General features: G+C 39.0%; 1 protein-coding gene across 1 annotated transcript in view; it reads left to right on the top strand.

Annotated features, from left to right (window-relative positions):
* Nucleotides 1-17528, top strand: part of LOC149556844 (large ribosomal subunit protein eL42) — a 48502-nt gene that overhangs the window by 9763 nt on the left and 21211 nt on the right. Inside the window, exons 2-3 of the mRNA XM_089831433.1 lie at nt 15131-15242; nt 15334-15401. Of these exons, the coding sequence (XP_089687559.1) occupies nt 15131-15242; nt 15334-15401 (180 nt within the window). The remainder of the gene's footprint in view (nt 1-15130; nt 15243-15333; nt 15402-17528) is intronic.

The raw sequence follows: 17528 nt of genomic DNA, 5'->3' as shown, positions 1-17528 counted from the left end.
ACCAACTTTCTCAGATTCCATCCGGCAAGACAGCGGCCGAAATCTGGACACATCTAAAAGGTCTTCATGAGACTTCCGACAAGAGCAGAGCCTTCTTTCTGAAAAACACTTTGTTTTCTATTGTCATGGATGAGCGCACCTCGCTCCAGGCACACCTGAATCGGATTCAGGAAATCCGTGATCAGTTACTTGCCATCAGTCGCAAGATGGAGGAAGAGGATATTGTGGTAATCACTCTTCGGAGTTTACCAAATTCCTATGAGCATTTTATCGAGACTCTCAACATCACATCTACTGGTGTTGATCTAAAGTTCACTGATCTCTGCACCCTGCTACTTCAGCAAGATCGGTGGAAACAACAGTTCGGTAGCAGCTTCAGTTCCACCTCCACTGAGCAAGCCTTTGCTGCGAAATCCTTTCAGAAGGATAAGGGCAAGTTTCAGCAACCATCTCAGCAGAAGTCTTCTGCTCCAGCATCCGATGGTACCAAAAAGAAGAACATTCAATGCAACTATTGCCACAAGTATGGTCACATGAAGGTTGCATGTCGGAAACGCTTAGCTGCCCAGTCTAAGCAATCAGGTTCACAACTCAAAGCGAACAGTGCAGACCACACTGAGCAGGCAGAATCAGCCTTTTACGCTTTCATGGCTAAAAGACCCGCAGATCATGTACAGTCATCTGCCTGGTACATTGATTCAGGTGCCTCTCGACATTTCACTCACCGCAGAGATTGGTTTATTGACTACCAGCCTTATTCAGATTCTGTTATCTTTGGTGGTGGAGAAGAGTACACGGTTGTTGGTAAAGGCAACATTCAAATTCAGTCTGTTGGGAGGAAGCTCATATTCCTTGATGTGTACTACGTTCCAGGGATGGAACTAAATCTACTCTCGGTCAGTCAGTTGCTGCGACATTCTCCACACTTGGCAGTCACCTTCAGTTCACATCAGTGCACCATCACTGATCGGGCGACTAAGTCTACTATTGCAGTTGGTCTTGAGGGTCATGGTCTTTTCAGACTTACTGATTCTGGTGATTCTCAGGACTTAGCTATGGCTGCTCAGCGATCTTCCATCAGCACACTTTGGCATCAGCGATATGGGCACTTAAATGTGCATTATCTCTCACAACTTGCTCGGGATGAGCTTGTTCTTGGTTTGCCAGAGATTCAAACCCAACACCTTGGAGTTTGTGACGCATGTCAAGCTGGGAAGCAACATCGCACACCTTTCCCCAGTGGCGATTCTTGGCGAGCTTCTCAAGTACTTCAGCTTGTTCATGCTGATATCTGCGGCCCTATGGCCACTCCTTCTATTCTTGGGTACAAGTATTTTCTGTTGTTTGTAGATGATTTCAGTAGAAAAATGTGGGTGTATTTCCTTAAAAAGAAATCCGATGCATTTATTGTATTTCAGAAGTTTAAACCCTTAGTTGAAAAAGAGTTTGGGAAATCTATTATTACTCTTAGATCAGACAATGGGGGGGAATTTTGTTCTAATGTTTTCTCCAGCTTCTTGGATACACATGGCATCCAACGCCAATTCACCACACCCCACACGCCACAACAGAACAATGTAGTTGAACGTCGGAACAGGACAATCACCGAGATGGCTCGTTCCATGCTCGAACATAGACATGTTTCGAAGCGTTTTTGGGCAGAAGCAGTTAACACTGCAGTTTATCTATTGAACCGGTCACCCACAGTGGCGGTCAAAGGTAAAACTCCAGAAGAGGCCTGGTCAGGTCGCAAGCCCAGAATCAGTCACCTGAAGGTTTTTGGCTCTCTTGCTTTTGTTTGGATCCCTGATGCTTCACGCACCAAGTTGGATGCCAAGAGTCAGAAACTGATGCTTGCTAGATATAGCAGTCTTCACAAAGCCTACCGCCTTATTGATGTTGAGACATCTCGTCTCATATACAGCCGCGATGTAGTCTTTGATGAGCAGCCAGGACCATTCATGCCTGTTTCTCCTGTTCCTGATCCAGCAGACCAGCCTATGCAGGTTCATGATTTGGGAGTTCGGCTTCCATTAGGTCCACCTAATGGGAGGGCTCCAGTAGCTCCTACAGCTCCAGTCTTGCCAGTGATACCTGTACAGCTACCTCCGGCTTCTCCTGCAGGATCACCTCGTTTTGAAGATGCTTCACCTGAGTTTGATCCAGATTCTTCTGATCAGGATCCTGCTGATCAAGCATCTCCTAGTACTACTGTTGGTCATTCTCCTCTCCGGCCTAAGTGGTGGGCTAAGACACTTGCTGATCTTCATGATGATGAGCTCATTGATGGGAGAACTACTCGAAAAAAGAGCAAAACTATAGATTCTGTTAACTTTGCTCTTATGGCCAACATTCACAGTGTGTTTGAACCTCAAACATATTCCGAGGCTAAAGGAATTCCAGAGTGGGAACAGGCCATGCAATCTGAACACTAGAGCCTGCTGAAGAACAACACTTGGGTCCTTTTTGATCTTCCCCCAGGAAGAAACCCATTAGCTGCAAATGGGTCTACAAAATCAAATACAAATCAGATGGTACTTAGGATAAGTACAAAGCTCGTTTAGTGGCAAAGGGCTTTTCTTAGCGTCAGGGCATTGATTATGAGGAGACCTTTGCTCCTACTGCAAAGATGAGCACCATCAGATTAGTCTTAGCCATGGCAGCACAGTTTGGCTGGAAGGTCCATCATATGGACGTAAAGAGTGCTTTCCTGAATGGTGATCTCCATGAAGAGGTCTACATGACGCAGCCTCCTGGTTTCAAGGTTGCTGGTAAAGACCATCAGGTTCTCAGATTGGTAAAAGCTCTCTATGGTTTGAAGCAGGCCCCTCGGGCATGGTACATCAAGATTGATACGTACCTCAGTGATCAAGGCTTCAAGAGGAGTTCTTCAGACTCAAATCTGTACATCAAGACTACTGACAGTGACATCATCCTTCTGGTTATCTATGTGGATGATCTAATCATCACTGGCAGTTCGGCATCTTTGATTCAGGGAATCAAACAACACTTATGCCAGTCTTTTGATATGACTGACCTTGGGCTCATGCATTATTGCTTAGGTGTTGAAGTTTGGCAACAGTCTTCTGGTATATTCATCTCTCAGTCCAAATATGCCAGAGCCTTGTTAGACAAATTCCGAATGCAGGATTGCAAACCTGCATCTACACCTATGGAGAAAGGTCTCAAGTTATCAGCCAAGTCTGATTCTCCTTCCGTTGATGATACTACGTATAGGCAACTAGTAGGCAGCCTCATCTACCTATTTGCTACTAGGCTTGATATCAGCTTCGCAGTCAGCTATATTTCACGCTTTATGACAGCTCTTAAGGCTGATCATTGGATGGCAGCAAAGCGTGTGCTTCGTTATGTGAAGGGCACTTCTGATTATGGACTTTTGTATTCTTGGAGTTCTAATCCTAAACTCAGTGGGTTCACAGATTTAGATTGGGCAGGCTCTGTTGATGATAAAAAGTCAACATCTGGATATGTGTTCAGTTTGGGATCCGGTGCAGTCACATGGACCGGCAAGAAGCAACAGGCAGTTTCTCTCTCTTCTATAGAGGCTGAATATAGAGGGACTGTTAAGGCAGGATGTGAAGCTGTCTGGCTTCGTCGGATGCTTGGGGATATGCAGATGTCACCAGCAGGACCGACTACTCTGTTTGTTGATAACGAAGGCGTTATCAAGTTAGCACGAAATCCAGTCTTCCATGAACGAACCAAGCATGTGGATGTTCATTGTCATTACATACGACAGCTGGTTGAAGACGGGACTATAGATCTGCAATATGTTCCTACCTCAGATCAGACTGCAGACATTCTCACCAAGCCTCTTGGTCCTGATAAGTTTGTCAAATTCAGAGGACAGCTTGGTGTGTTAGATAGATTAACCATTAAGGGAGGGTATTACAATAATAGATAAGACGTCTATTATTAGTTAATGGTTATCTTGTAAATATCTTTAGCTTTAGTTTGCTTTCGTTTTTTGCTTTCTCTGGAATAGAATGTTTCGATTCTTTACGATCGTTTCCTAAGGAAACATCGTCTCTTCCTTTTGTATAAATTGACCTTTCGGTCTCTGTTATTAATAAGCAAGTATTTACCAATTACCTCGTAATATATCTCACCTTAGAATTCAAAGAGAGCATAACTTTCTCAATGTCTTTTAGTAATGTTGCATTCTCTATTTAAAGAGCGTTATTAGCTTTGTATTGCTGCACCATCATTTCATATTACATATTCTTGTGGCTCTTATTATCAATCTGTGTGTCATATACTTTATTCCTTTATTAATTACCATTGTCCAATTCCTTGCCTTCCCATATCCCAAATTAACTGCCTCTATCAATCTTGCCCACACTTAATTCTACTCCTTCCAAACCTTCGAGGTGTCACCTATCCTTTTCATGTTCACTAGATCTTTCGAGGTTCATTCAGATATGGGGACGTCCTGTTCTTCCATATTTGAGACTTAAAGACAATGAGTACCTGCTTTCCGGGCTCACTTACCAAGTATACTTTTCTATTGCTATCATCATTGTCTCTTTCTACTTCTACCGCTGCTCTTTTTCAATATGTCAATAGCTTTCTCATTGTTCTGTGGCCGATTTTGCGAGTTCACCCGCCTTCAAGTTGCCTTCTCTATATATATGTGAATTTTTTTAACTCTCCATCAGATTCCATATTGGTTTTATGCAGTTCTGTAAGAGTTGATGTTTGTCTATGGCATTTATTGTTATTAATGAGTCCCCTTCCAAATGCACTCAAGGACACCAAAGCTCCCTTCTGCATCGCAATCCAATCAGAGCTGCCTTAAATTTTACCTCATTGTTGGTGATAACTCCTAATTTTACATTTTTTTGCTTAAGGATTTTTCCATTGTGATCTCTGACCTTACAGCCCATATTGCTTGTTTCTGAGTTTACTTTTGATGCCCTATCAAAATTGATCCTAATCCATATTGGATCAGGAGCAGTTCACACTACTTGTGCATTACTCCAGCCCGAGGATTATTAGGAAGATCAATCTTCGTTACCCCGTTAATAGGCAAAGTCTGAAATGGATTTTAAATTGTAATGAGATCTAATCGAATCTATACTACAAACTATTGTTATAATGAATCAATAAATTCGAAACTAGAAGTGTAAAACTAACAACATCAAATTGCATTAAAATTCTGTAAGGAGAATTAAAGATATCTAAAACATAGGAAATTTGATGTTTAAGTGTGTCCTTGAATCCAGCTTTTGGTATGCTTCTCCTTCAACTTTGGAACCTCTTTAACCAGTGAAAACGGAAACTACTGCTGTCTAGAATCAGAGCTATAACTTTTTTGCAATGGTTGTATAAAGGATTGACAATCAGGTGCTCTTAATTGTTCTTTAATAATAATTCAAAATCAGGCTGCTATAGTAAAGCAAGATTAGGTTTAGGTTTAAAATAGAAACAAACAAGTTTCTGAACTTAAGAAGAGCACCTATGTTAAGTTAAATGCCAACATTGAGAAAAAGTGTGCTCATGCAAAGAGTCACGAGATAGAGGCAATAGTATCATTTGCCCCTTTTGGAGGCAAACTCTACATTGTTTGGGTAGACATGATGTTTTCAAGGGCAAGACCAACATTAAGGGGTTGAATTGATGGTTTTTGGTTGAAAAACAAGGTTTTTTTGCTTTAAAAGATGCTGTAAACGCTTTGACTTTGGCTGACTTTTAGGCAACACATGGGATATTCTAAGAGTTTAACAAGTCATGTTCACCATGGAAGAGACAGTTAAAAGTGTGAGTGATATTAATATCATGCCACATAGGGTCATGCTAAGTTAAGGGATCGTCTTCTGATTGACATGTGTGTTTATTCATTTTTAGCTATTCACAAACTTGTGCTGAAGTTGGTTTTTCCTATTAGCATTTGTTTATCATAAATAGCACAATTCTTTGCTTTAGCATTGAAGTTGCAGTTTTTTTTTGTGTGTAGATACTCATTGTTATAATTTGAAAATCTTGCTTTTGAGACAACAGCTGTTACTAGTCTTATGCTCATACCTACGGCAAAAAGATAGGCAGATTGTTAGTTATGTCCATGTATGCAATAACTTTAGAGAGATCTTCTATAATATCTATAACTATATACGTTGTCTATATCGTACTAGCTAGAGTAGGTTTAGATCCCCTTATAATTTGAAGGGATGTTTTACTTCCAATGCTCTTACACTTTTAGTTGTCTTGAAAGGGGCAAATTAAAATGGAAAGAATGGAAGTTATCATAAAGGAGATTGGAAAATGGGATTAGATGATAGTGTAGGATACAACAGACCTTTCTTCAAAGTAGTTTAGTTTTCCATTGTAACGTCGTAAAATGGAAGCACTTCCATTTAGAACCTTTTAGCCCTCTATAGTGTGGTGATATATATGGACCTTCCTTTTGCATTTAATTTCTTAAATTAAGGTCCTTTCTTCTTCCCATCCTGGTCTAAACTCTATGTTGGGACCATTCTCCATGCATAGCTTCCCCTTTATTCACCCAACCACATAAATCATTCTTCAAATGTATTTCTGACTGTTTCCCCCGTATACATCACCTTTTTCCTCCGTTCCTGCAATGTTTTTTTGGGTCTAGAGCCCATCACTTGTAGGTCAAGAGCGAGGTTTTCACTTACCCAGGTAGTAAGGGATGAGGTCACCACTTACCTAGGTGTTTCTCGACGAAATTTGGGGCCTGATGTGAAATATTGGAGTTTTATGCTCTCCTGAGTTGGCCATTCTTGGGGCTTGCTCTGAAATCGTTACAAAAGAAAATCTTCTCTCCTCATTTGATCATCCATATCCCATATCCACAAGCATCCAAATTCCACGTAAGCTATCCATGCTCAAGCTCTCAATGTGCATTCAAGGAGTTTTCAAGCAAGCAAGGCATTTTTCATTCAAGCATTCAAGATTTTTAACAACCATCATGCATATTTCCTCCTAGATCTAGCTTCATTTTGGAGTTTGGCCATCAAGGAGGAGATCTACATTCATACAAGCATTCGTCATTGAGACATATTGCAAGCACTTTAATATATGACGTTTTCTTTTTCATGATTTCTTTTTGTTTTTACTGTTGAGTCAAAGCTAGTGCATTAACATAGTTGATCACATATCAAAACCTTTTGTTTTTTTTGTTGAGTCAAAGCTAGTGCATTAACATAGTCGATCACATATCAAAATTGATTGCGTCACCATTGCTATGATATTCTGCATTGTTATATTTGATTCTACTACATGTTAGCATTCTATTATCAATATTTATTTCAATTTAAGGTTGATTCCTCAAACAAGGTTGGACTGAGGCAAGCGCCTCCCCACAAACAAAATTTCTCCCTCTATTGTGTGTAAGAGCCTATTTACAAGTGCAAGGATTGCATTTGCAAATCTAAGGTCTTAGGTTGTAGGTGGAGCTTCAAAGTTTTAGATTTTGTGCAAAATAGGTCAAGGTCCACCTCTACCTTCACCCCATCTCGTCCCTTATTGAGAACTAGAATTCTCAAGATCACCATTCTAGTTTTGAGCCAAGTCTAGGCGTAAGTCGACTTGGAGCCTCCATCTTGATCCCTACCTCATCTCAGTCCTTACCTAAGGTCTAAGGTCAAAGTCAACCTTGACCTCAACCCTATCTCGCCCCTTACCCAAAACTAAAATTCTTTGGAACTCAATTCCAGTTTTGAGCCAAGTCTAAGCCCAAGTCGACCTAGACCCTCCATCTCAGCTCCTACCTCATCTCAGCCCTCATTTCAACAAGGATTGGATTTGTAGATCTAAGGTCTTGGGTTGCAGGTGGAGCTTCAAAGCTTTAGATTTTGTGCAGAGCAGGTCAAGGTCGACCTCAACCTTGAACCAGTCTCGTCCCTTACCTAGAATTAGAAATCTTAGAAACCCAATTCCAGTTTTGAGCTAGGTCTAGGCTTAAGTAGACCTGGACCCTCCATGTCGACCCTTAGCTCATCTCGCCCCTTACCCAATCTCGACCTAGACCTAGGAAGTCGTCCCTATCCTTAGGTTTCCTGATTTTTTGGGTTGCAGATCCGAGGGTGTACACTGCAGATCTTGGACAGTTTCAGTTTCAGACAAAGTTTGACAACCCGTTTCCAAGTTTATATCTTGGTAAGCATCTGTCCCAATTTGTCATTCCAATCCCTTACTCTCTTCCTTTGTAGATTAGATACATTTTCACACATCTTCATAACTTGGGGATCAAAGCCATGGAGAGCCCACCAAACTTGCTGTTAAATCTTGAGCCCAGAAATCAATGGAGATAAACAACAATAAGGAGTAAAAAATGAACCAATAAACACCAAAAATATCCTAGGAAAACCCTTCGAGAATGAAGGGAAAAACCCAGCCACACAACAAAAAAATACCTTTATTGATAATGAAATGTTCAAGTGTACAATATCCTTTGCTTGATGCGAACATATAACAACAGGAGAGACTCTTCACATTATAACCAAAGGTCTCTTGAGATTCCCATAACTCCTATAATTAATTATAACTCTTCAAATACTTATGCCTCAATGCATGTGAATGACACATGCCATTTACATTTAATATTACAAATTAACGGAAGTGTCCTTTTCAGTTGAAGATGACAATAACGGTAATAACGTCCAGCTTTCAAGAGATAAAGATATCTATCGCAGCTACAATCTTTAACACTTCCTCTTAGCCATAGAGAGATCTTTAGCTGAATAATCACACAAGACTACAACCAAAATGTCAATGATAAAATCTCATCATATAGATCCTGTAAAATTCATGGAATTTCTCAACAAGAAAACTTGTAACAATTACTCATTGTTTACTAATCATGGAATCACTCAACATGAAAACGTGTAACAATTACTCATTGTTTACTAATCATGGAATCTCTCAACATGACAGATTTGTAAGACTCGCAGCTAAGCCTCTATTCATGGACTCTCTCAATGTGAACTGTCATGGAATCTCTCAACATGACATCCAACTCCCATCATGGAATCTCTCAATGTGATGACATCATGGACTCTCTCAACATGATGTTCACTATCGCATAGTGAAGGAGTTATCAAAGCTGATCTTACAATCTTATTTGTTGATTTCACACATAAAATCATATTTGAAACTCTTTTCCAACACAAGTGTCAAAAAAACTACTATACCAAAGAATGTAAAAGAAAACAAGGTTTTAATGAAAACTCCCTCTCAATCAAGAACAACTCCCTCCGGTCATAACTGATTGATTTCAGTCATGTCATGCAACCTCCCTTTGAAGATGAATATCAAATCAGTCTTAAGGAGTGTTCCCATCTGCATATAATGTCTTGCGATCATGAAAGTTTAATCAATCACAAATATCACTGCTAAGACAAACACTATGTATACCCAGTAATCAAGAGATATAATCATTAATACTGAAAAGTAATCACTATTTCTGATTAAAAGCATAAAATATTTCTAACAAAGATATTATCACAAAGTACTTATGAGAGCAGGTCGTGTCAGCTTGATCACATCGAGCCAACTTGAACAATACTCATTCTGAAAGTCAGCATTCAGAATTTTTCTTTGGGCATTGATCCAATCAGCAAAGGTTCAAAAGGACTGTACTGTAATAAATGATTATACAGAGACATTCTCCTCGTGATTCCAGTATAATGATCAACACATACTTTAATGGTTGTGAGAAGATTACACGCAGACATTGTCCGCGTGATTCCTGCTGCCTTAAAACCCAATGCAAAAAAAAGGTGGAAATAAGGCAGAGAAGTACAAACTGATAAAAATAATGGTCAGAACATTAGCAGTTGAGATCATATCTAAGATCGATCAATGGCTATTTTCCCATTGATACCGACTATACTCAACCTGAACGTGAGACTGAATTTTCCAGAAATACCTTTTAATATATAAGGAAACTGCTAGATAGACATACATACCTCCACTTTCACAAAAAATTCCAACCAACCTGGGGATGTAGTTGAGATACCAACGGAAAAATAAATAAATCTCCAAGCTTGAATCGATGGGAACAGATCCGAGCATCTCTGTCAATACTGGTATCTTACCACTTAAAAAATATTGTTTTGATCATAATACATGCCAACTAAGCTGACATTGATGTTGGCACTCTATGAAACAAAGCAATGAATGGATGTGAATCAATCGCAAGAAGGACTCGACATCCTCAATGTTGAACATTTAAGCATCTGTCAGTTCATATGATCTATCGTTTGAATAGCCCAAAATGAAAATATGCAAAAGAAAATCTTTTAATAAATTACTTGCCGACCAAAAAAAACGTTCCAGTCTTTATAATCTGAAGACTAAAAAATATCGCACAAAAGAAACTCCTGAAAGAGACTTTGGCTTTCCTGCATGAACAAGCAGGCTCACACTCTAACTCCTTGAGTATCCTGCCTTCAATACGATAAGAAAAACACATGCAGTTTTAAATTCTTTATCGACTTTAAGAACACCTCCTTAATATCGCTGCACCATCCAATGGCGTTGCTTTTGATATGCCAACTCAAGCTAGAAATTAGGAACCGACAATAAAATCAAAATCGAAGTCTGTGGCAGCGATCACATACAACACATAATAAAATATCTTAGATTGCATATGAAGCTACTAACATGATTGTTATTGTCATTTGACACCCAAACCACTGTCGGCAGATGATAAAAACAAAAAAAAACTTAACGCTCCAACCAGACATTATAGCTGATAGAAGTTATGAAAGTGGAAGCCACAAAATACAATGAAGCCAAGCCCGAAAAAAATAACAAAGAAAACCAACTCAACAAAATCATGCAAGGACAAAGATACCGATAACAAGACTGTTGCCTGAGTCTTTGAGCATGATCGATTTGGTCATGCAAAAGTCAAGCTCTCTCCTCTCTGATCAATGCAACCGCATGCCTCATAAAATTGAGGCAAAACATAAAGCCCACAGAGGCAAAACATAAAGCCCACAACCCAAGTGCCCAACATAGTCATGGCAGGCAGAAAATAGGTATGCTCTTGCACACACGAAGCAGGGTGGTAAAGCATTTCCAGATTCTCAACAGGGATAAAACCCTTATCATAATATATGCATGCGACAGAACAAGACACAACCAGAGGCAAAATAATTAAAACATAGATTCCTTTCATTGCTGTTATCACAACTATGCTCTGATACCATGTTAAATCTTGAGCCCAGAAATCAATGGAGATAAACAACAATAAGAGTAAAAAATGAACCAATAAACACCAGAAATATCCTGGGAAAACCCTTCAAGAATGAAGGGAAAAACCCAGCCACATAACAAAAAAATACCTTTATTGATAAATGAAATGTTCAAGTGTACAATATCCTTTGCTTGATGCGAATATATAACAATAGGATAGACTCTTCTCTTGAGATTCCCATGACTCCTATAATTAGTTATAACTCTTCGAATATTTATGCCTCAATGCATGTGAATGACACGTCATTTACATTTAATATTACAAATTAACTTAAGTGTCATTTTCAGCTGAAGATGACAATAACGGTAATAACGCCCAGATTTTGAGAGATAAAGATCTCTATCGCAGCTACAATCTTCAACACTTGCAAGGTTGAGGTCCTGTGCTTTAGCCATTTCCCCTTAGTGGCTTAAGCCGGATCTACTTCGTGGGTTTGGTTTCTTCCTCTTGATTCCCAATTGTAAAAGGAGATAGTGGATCCCATTTTATCCTTTACAGCCATCAATTCGGATACAACCTTACTTAAGCCAAGCAAGGCATTTGAGAAACACCCACATTATCCCAGTTGATTCACTGCTCCATTATTATCCTTGTAGCAGCGGTTTAGTTAAAAATAGATAATCTACAAAGCATTGTCCTATCAAATGGACTTATTCAGTTATATTTTTCAGCTTCTAATTTTTTAGAAGACTTGATGCAACTATCCATAAGGACATGGAAATCTCCTACCTTTAAAACTGGCAATTAATTGATTTTGCAGTTTCTAAATCTTCAAAAAGCAGCAAACGCTTTAGACACATTGGTGGATTTTGTTAGAGGCATCTTTGTGATACCTTGAGTGTGTGATCACAATACCGCTATGAAGTAGCAAATCTTGCATTCCTTTTTGTTTCACTATTAAAGTTGAGCTTCATAAATTCCCAACGATCCAATTATTAACTTACTTGATTACCCCATAATAGGGAAATTTATGCAATAATTTTATTGATACTTTCTGATATGATTTTTCTAAATTTTCTGTTAATACAGTTATAAATAATATTTTATATTTGCTGTCAATAATAAATTTTAAAATTGCTTTTTTTAATACTACTTTCACTTTGACTATCTAATATAATAATAATATGTTATTTGTGTCATAATAATAATATGTTATTGTTGGCCCCCACCATCCCTGATATTTGAGAATAGAAATTGCCGTGCTTGAAACCTGTCTAAAAATTGCATTTTATAGTACTATTTTTGTATTGATTTTTCTAATATATTAATAATATGTTATTTGAGTTCCCTGCCTTCCCTGAAATTTGAGAATAGAAATTGCCGTCCTTGAAATCTGTCTTTTTGTCCTCTTGTTTAAACTTCCATGGAAACATGCTTAAAATAATTCTCAGCGCTTGAATTATTTGGGGTTTCTGAATCTAATTTGATTTCCTCCTAATCTTTTTTGTTATGTTCTATGAAAGTAATCTCTTGATAAAGGAAGATTACATTCTATCTCTATTTTAAGGCAAAACCCACACAAATGGCAATGACTACAGCAGGCCCAACATTTTGAAGGGGTATGTATTCTCACAATCAGTCAATCTACACACATTCTAGTTGCCTCTCCATTTCTCTTCATTGCTTTCAATTTCTCTTCCAATTCCCTATTGCTTATCCTTGGAAATCTGCTTTCTTATTCCAGTCCTTGTTTCTCTTTCGTCCATTCTTCATTCTCCATGCTCTGGTGCACTCCTGATACTTTTTGCTTGATCAAATTAAAACAAAATTAAACCTTAAGTGGTAGTCATGGAGCCTGACAACTTTCTACCTGTGGTTGTTGATGATGGTGCTGGAGTTGATTAACAGATACCCACAACTCTTTGAGAATTACTTGCAATTAAAACACCCTATCACAGAAAACAAAAGCAATTGATTTACTATGAAGCTTCAGATTTCATTAAATTCAAAAAGATAGGATTAAACTATTTGATGACATGTATCTTTATCCTATGACTTGAAACACAAAAAGACACATGACCTAAGCATGCTAGGGTGAATGGGACCTAAGAAGAATGAATTAGGTGATGAAGCTTGTTCACTTCAATAGATGGCTACTTTATGATGAAATCCTTAGGGTCCCTTGTAGGGCTATGATGTGTTGGTTTTACAAAATTTGATGGATGATATTTTTTACTATTTTTTGTGGCCGTTTATATTTATTTTGTCTGAAATGGTTAGTCATGGAGCCTAGGATGTTTCCAACTGTGGATTTTGATATTCTCCATTAAAATATAGCCCTTTGTAGGTCCTTTTATAGTCAGTCAATGATTACCGTCTTCCTCTTTTGCAAACAAAAAACAGTTATTGCTTGTTTGGGATTTTTGGTTTATGGTTGAAGTGGATGTAAAAATTGAAGCACCCAGAGAAAGAGTGAGAAAAGAAGAGGATGACAAGGAGGTGATGGCAAAGCTTCATTGGTTAGTTGAATCAAGCTGAAGTGAGTTACACATTTGACATTGGTTTGAGTAAAGCTTCCGCTTAAGAGACAAATTACAATTGAATTTCAGGAGGAATTTCGAGACATGTCTTATGATTCAGTCTCGAGCAAATTTTAGGTTGCTGTTAGTTTTTTCTTAGTTACACGGTGTTTTGTGAGAAAAGTAATTGCTTGGCTATATATTTAAAAATCAGATTTAAAATTGCTTTTTGTCTGTGTTGTACGGTACACACCTTAATGTTGTGGTCTGGTATTAAACCAGTTGGAGAGTTGCTATGTGACTAGAGCAGTTTGGGTTTGTCCATGGTGCTTTGGCAGGATCCTAGGCAAACTTAGGGTTACCAAGAGCTGCACAAAGATAAAACAAAAGCAAATCTTTTTAATTTTTTAATAACCAAAGAGTGCCAAACACCAAATTTTGCACTTAAGCGATAAAATTGTGAAAATTGCACATGCCATGTAGGTTTTTTGTGATTTCGAAGGCCTTAATTTGGACTTGGTGGCAGGGGCTTTGCTTCTTTACCAACAAGAAATGTGCTAGGGCTGCTGCTTTGGAATCCATGAGGGTTGCTGCCATTTGACCTTGCTGAAGGAATGCCCCTAGAACCCCCATGATGGGCGGTTCCTCTAGATCCCCATGAGAGGCCATGTCTCCTTAATCCCATTGGCCTCTCCACTCCCAGACCCCCAGTAGTTACTGGGAACTCTTATCACATAGTAAACTTATATTAAAATGAGGGGGTGATGAGGAATTGGGATGTAAGCTTGCTATTGTTGCACAAGCCAAAAGTATCTTTAGATTGAAACAGCTTCTGCAAAGGACTTGGCTAGTGGAAGTGTCATAACTCATTGTGGTTCAAATGGAGTTGAACTAAATGTTTTCTTCAGTGCTCTCTATGGAGAGCAATATGAAGATTAATAGTATTGAATATTGATTTTACAATCTGTATTTACATTCGACTAGACATGAACTAATGAACTACAAGTCTTTTCTTTTTACAAATTATGAGGTACAGCCATACTCATCTGTACTGTAGTCAACCTTACTGTACCAGCATACCTGAGCCTCATACCCATACCCCTCCCCATATTAGAACCAGCAACCTGGCCTTTTGATATTCACAACATTGCATTTTAAATCTCAGTCGTAGTTTATAAAATTTCATCTTACAGAGGGAGATATTGTCAGTATAATTTTTTTTTCAAAGATCTCATCAAAGAATTGGTGATAATATTCTCTGCAGTTCACAATGCATGCATGCTAGAAGTGTTTTTTGGATTGCATATGATTCGAAATTTTTCTTTTTAATAAATTGTTCAATTTAAGAATAACTCAACCTTGCGTCTTTCTGAAATATCAAATGGCACTTGTGGACATTTCTTAATATTTATCATTCTTGCAGGTGAACGTACCAAAGACTAAGAAGACTTTCTGCAAGAATAAGGCTTGCAGAAAGCACACCTTACACAAGGTAACTCAGTACAAGAAGGGAAAAGATAGTCTTGCTGCCCAAGGTGAGCCGTTGTTGATGAAAACACTTGAAGGAAGTGGAACAAACTTCTTTAATTTGTCTAATTATAACATCTGATGGTCTTTCTTTCCCAGGAAAGAGACGTTATGACAGGAAACAATCAGGATATGGAGGTCAAACTAAGCCTGTTTTCCACAAAAAGGTGAAGAGAATATATATTTTTGATCCGTAAAGTTATATTTTATTATTATTAATGATAGAGTTTGTAAATATAAAATTCAAATTTCGGAAAGGATGATTCAGCCCCATGGGCTCTGCATGCTGCTCTTCACAACATACCTGCACAGTTTCTGAAAATACATTATATCCATGCCTCTACCTTTTATGCAATTGTGTACTGCAAAAAATTCCTACCCCTGCCTATACAGTATACGACCAAATCCTAAACCAGAAAAGTTCCCCCATTACACCATATGCATAAAAAGAGAGCATCAACGCTTGCAGCAAAAAATACCAGTGTTTGCATCTATTGATGGACATTTATATAGAAAACCAAAAACACAGAACCAAAAAAGAAAGATCACACCTGAGGGCATGATGGACTGACTTCACCACATTCTGCATCTTGGTGTTCGGCACAATTCCTTTCTGCAATGCTCATCGGGTCTCTTCCTGCTCGCTGCCTACCACTGCTCCCCCCCCCCCCCGCATGCTTGGTCTTCCTCTCTTTCCCTGAGCAACCCTTGGAGCACCTTTGCTTGGTCTTCTTCATCTAGCCACCGTCTCCGGTTCACCAATGTCTTGCCCACTGCCATTACCGACTGCTGGAGCTCTCCAATAATTTGCGAGCTGGTACTTGAGAGCGGATTTGTCAAACTCAACTATACTTTGATCTGAGACAATGACCATCTCCCTGCTGTTGTTTAGGTACAGATAATTTGTCACATCTTTTGGGCATCCATTTCCTTGCTCCCTTGTTCAACTCATCTCTCCAGGTTATGGGAGGGAGCAAGTTTGGCAGGTACCCTGGTACATGAATGCAGTCTCCTTGGTCAGTATTAAAACCCTGACAAGGCACTACATATTGCAGCAAGGCATTGAACCATCTCCATTCTTTCTTCACACACCTATTCACCTCCTTCCACACTTCATCAATGGTTGAAAATTCAAGCCTTAAAGCACAAAAAGTAGAAGATATATGCGCTGATTCGAAATTTGTAGGTGGCAATCAAATAGTCAATGCCCAGTAGACCTTACAGCATAATCATGAAGAACAGGTCGTCCGTTGTGAATGCATGCTTCAGCCTCGCTGTGGAGACTTGACCCCAGCTGGCCATCTGCTGTTTGGATGTCTTGAAGCTGAAGTTTGCCTCCATCTGCGAACTTTCACCATATGCTACAACCAAATGAAATGCAAATGCTCAATGGTTGCTACTACATCTATACTTTCCTCCATGCAGAGTGAACAATAAATCACTGTCTTCTCAATTGTGCCGAATCTTTGCCCACATTCCTTGGCATGCAATGCCTGCCACCTCAACACAATACCAATGTACTCAGCCACTGGAATTTCAAATATACCGTTGTCTCTCTGCGTCATCAACCAACGTCATCAATCAGTCATTGCATTTGCCTGGTCGTCTCCTGACCGAGTGTACCACCTGTGTCAGCGTTGCATTTTGGACGGGAGAAGGTGGTAGCCACCTTGGATAGGGAATCTGCCAAGGTGTTGCACTCTCAATAGACATGGGATACTTTGATATTGCAGAAACACATCAGCTTTTTAGTTATGATGGAAATGTTATTTGTGATCTTCCATACATGTGAGTTGCCCGTGGCTATAGCATTGATTATATTTTGTGAGTCTCCTTCCAAATGCAGGCGTTCCGCTTGAATACTCTTGGCCATTTTACAGCCAAAAGCACTGCCTGTGCTCCAGCCTCATTGTTGGTACATTCTTCAAGTATTTTTTTGACTCCATGGCCTGGATGTTGCCCATAGAATCTCTGGTTACACATCCAGCCCCTGATGGACCCAGATTTCCTTTTGCTGATCCATCAAAGTTTACTTTTTGATCCACCCTTTCTCTGGTGCTTCCGATATCACCTCATATCTTTTCTGACAAGAAGTATCAACCTTTGAAATGGGTAAAGTTGAAGAGAATATTGTGAAACTCTAGGCTTTGAAATAAATATAAAAATTTGAGATTTGGATATCACCTAAGTTTTGTGGGCCGAATTGCACATTTTGGTCATCAGAAAATTCTATTTTAGAAACCCGCTTTGTAGCAGTTTTGTTCCGAATTAGAATAGTAATTTTGGTTTGTTTA

Source organism: Cupressus sempervirens, chromosome 5 (genome assembly GCF_028749045.1).
Source record: "Cupressus sempervirens isolate cs-2001-9-10 chromosome 5, ASM2874904v1, whole genome shotgun sequence".
Classification (NCBI taxonomy): domain Eukaryota; kingdom Viridiplantae; phylum Streptophyta; class Pinopsida; order Cupressales; family Cupressaceae; genus Cupressus; species Cupressus sempervirens.
Note: the sequence above shows the minus strand (reverse complement) of the source record. Positions and strands in the feature narration are given on the sequence as shown.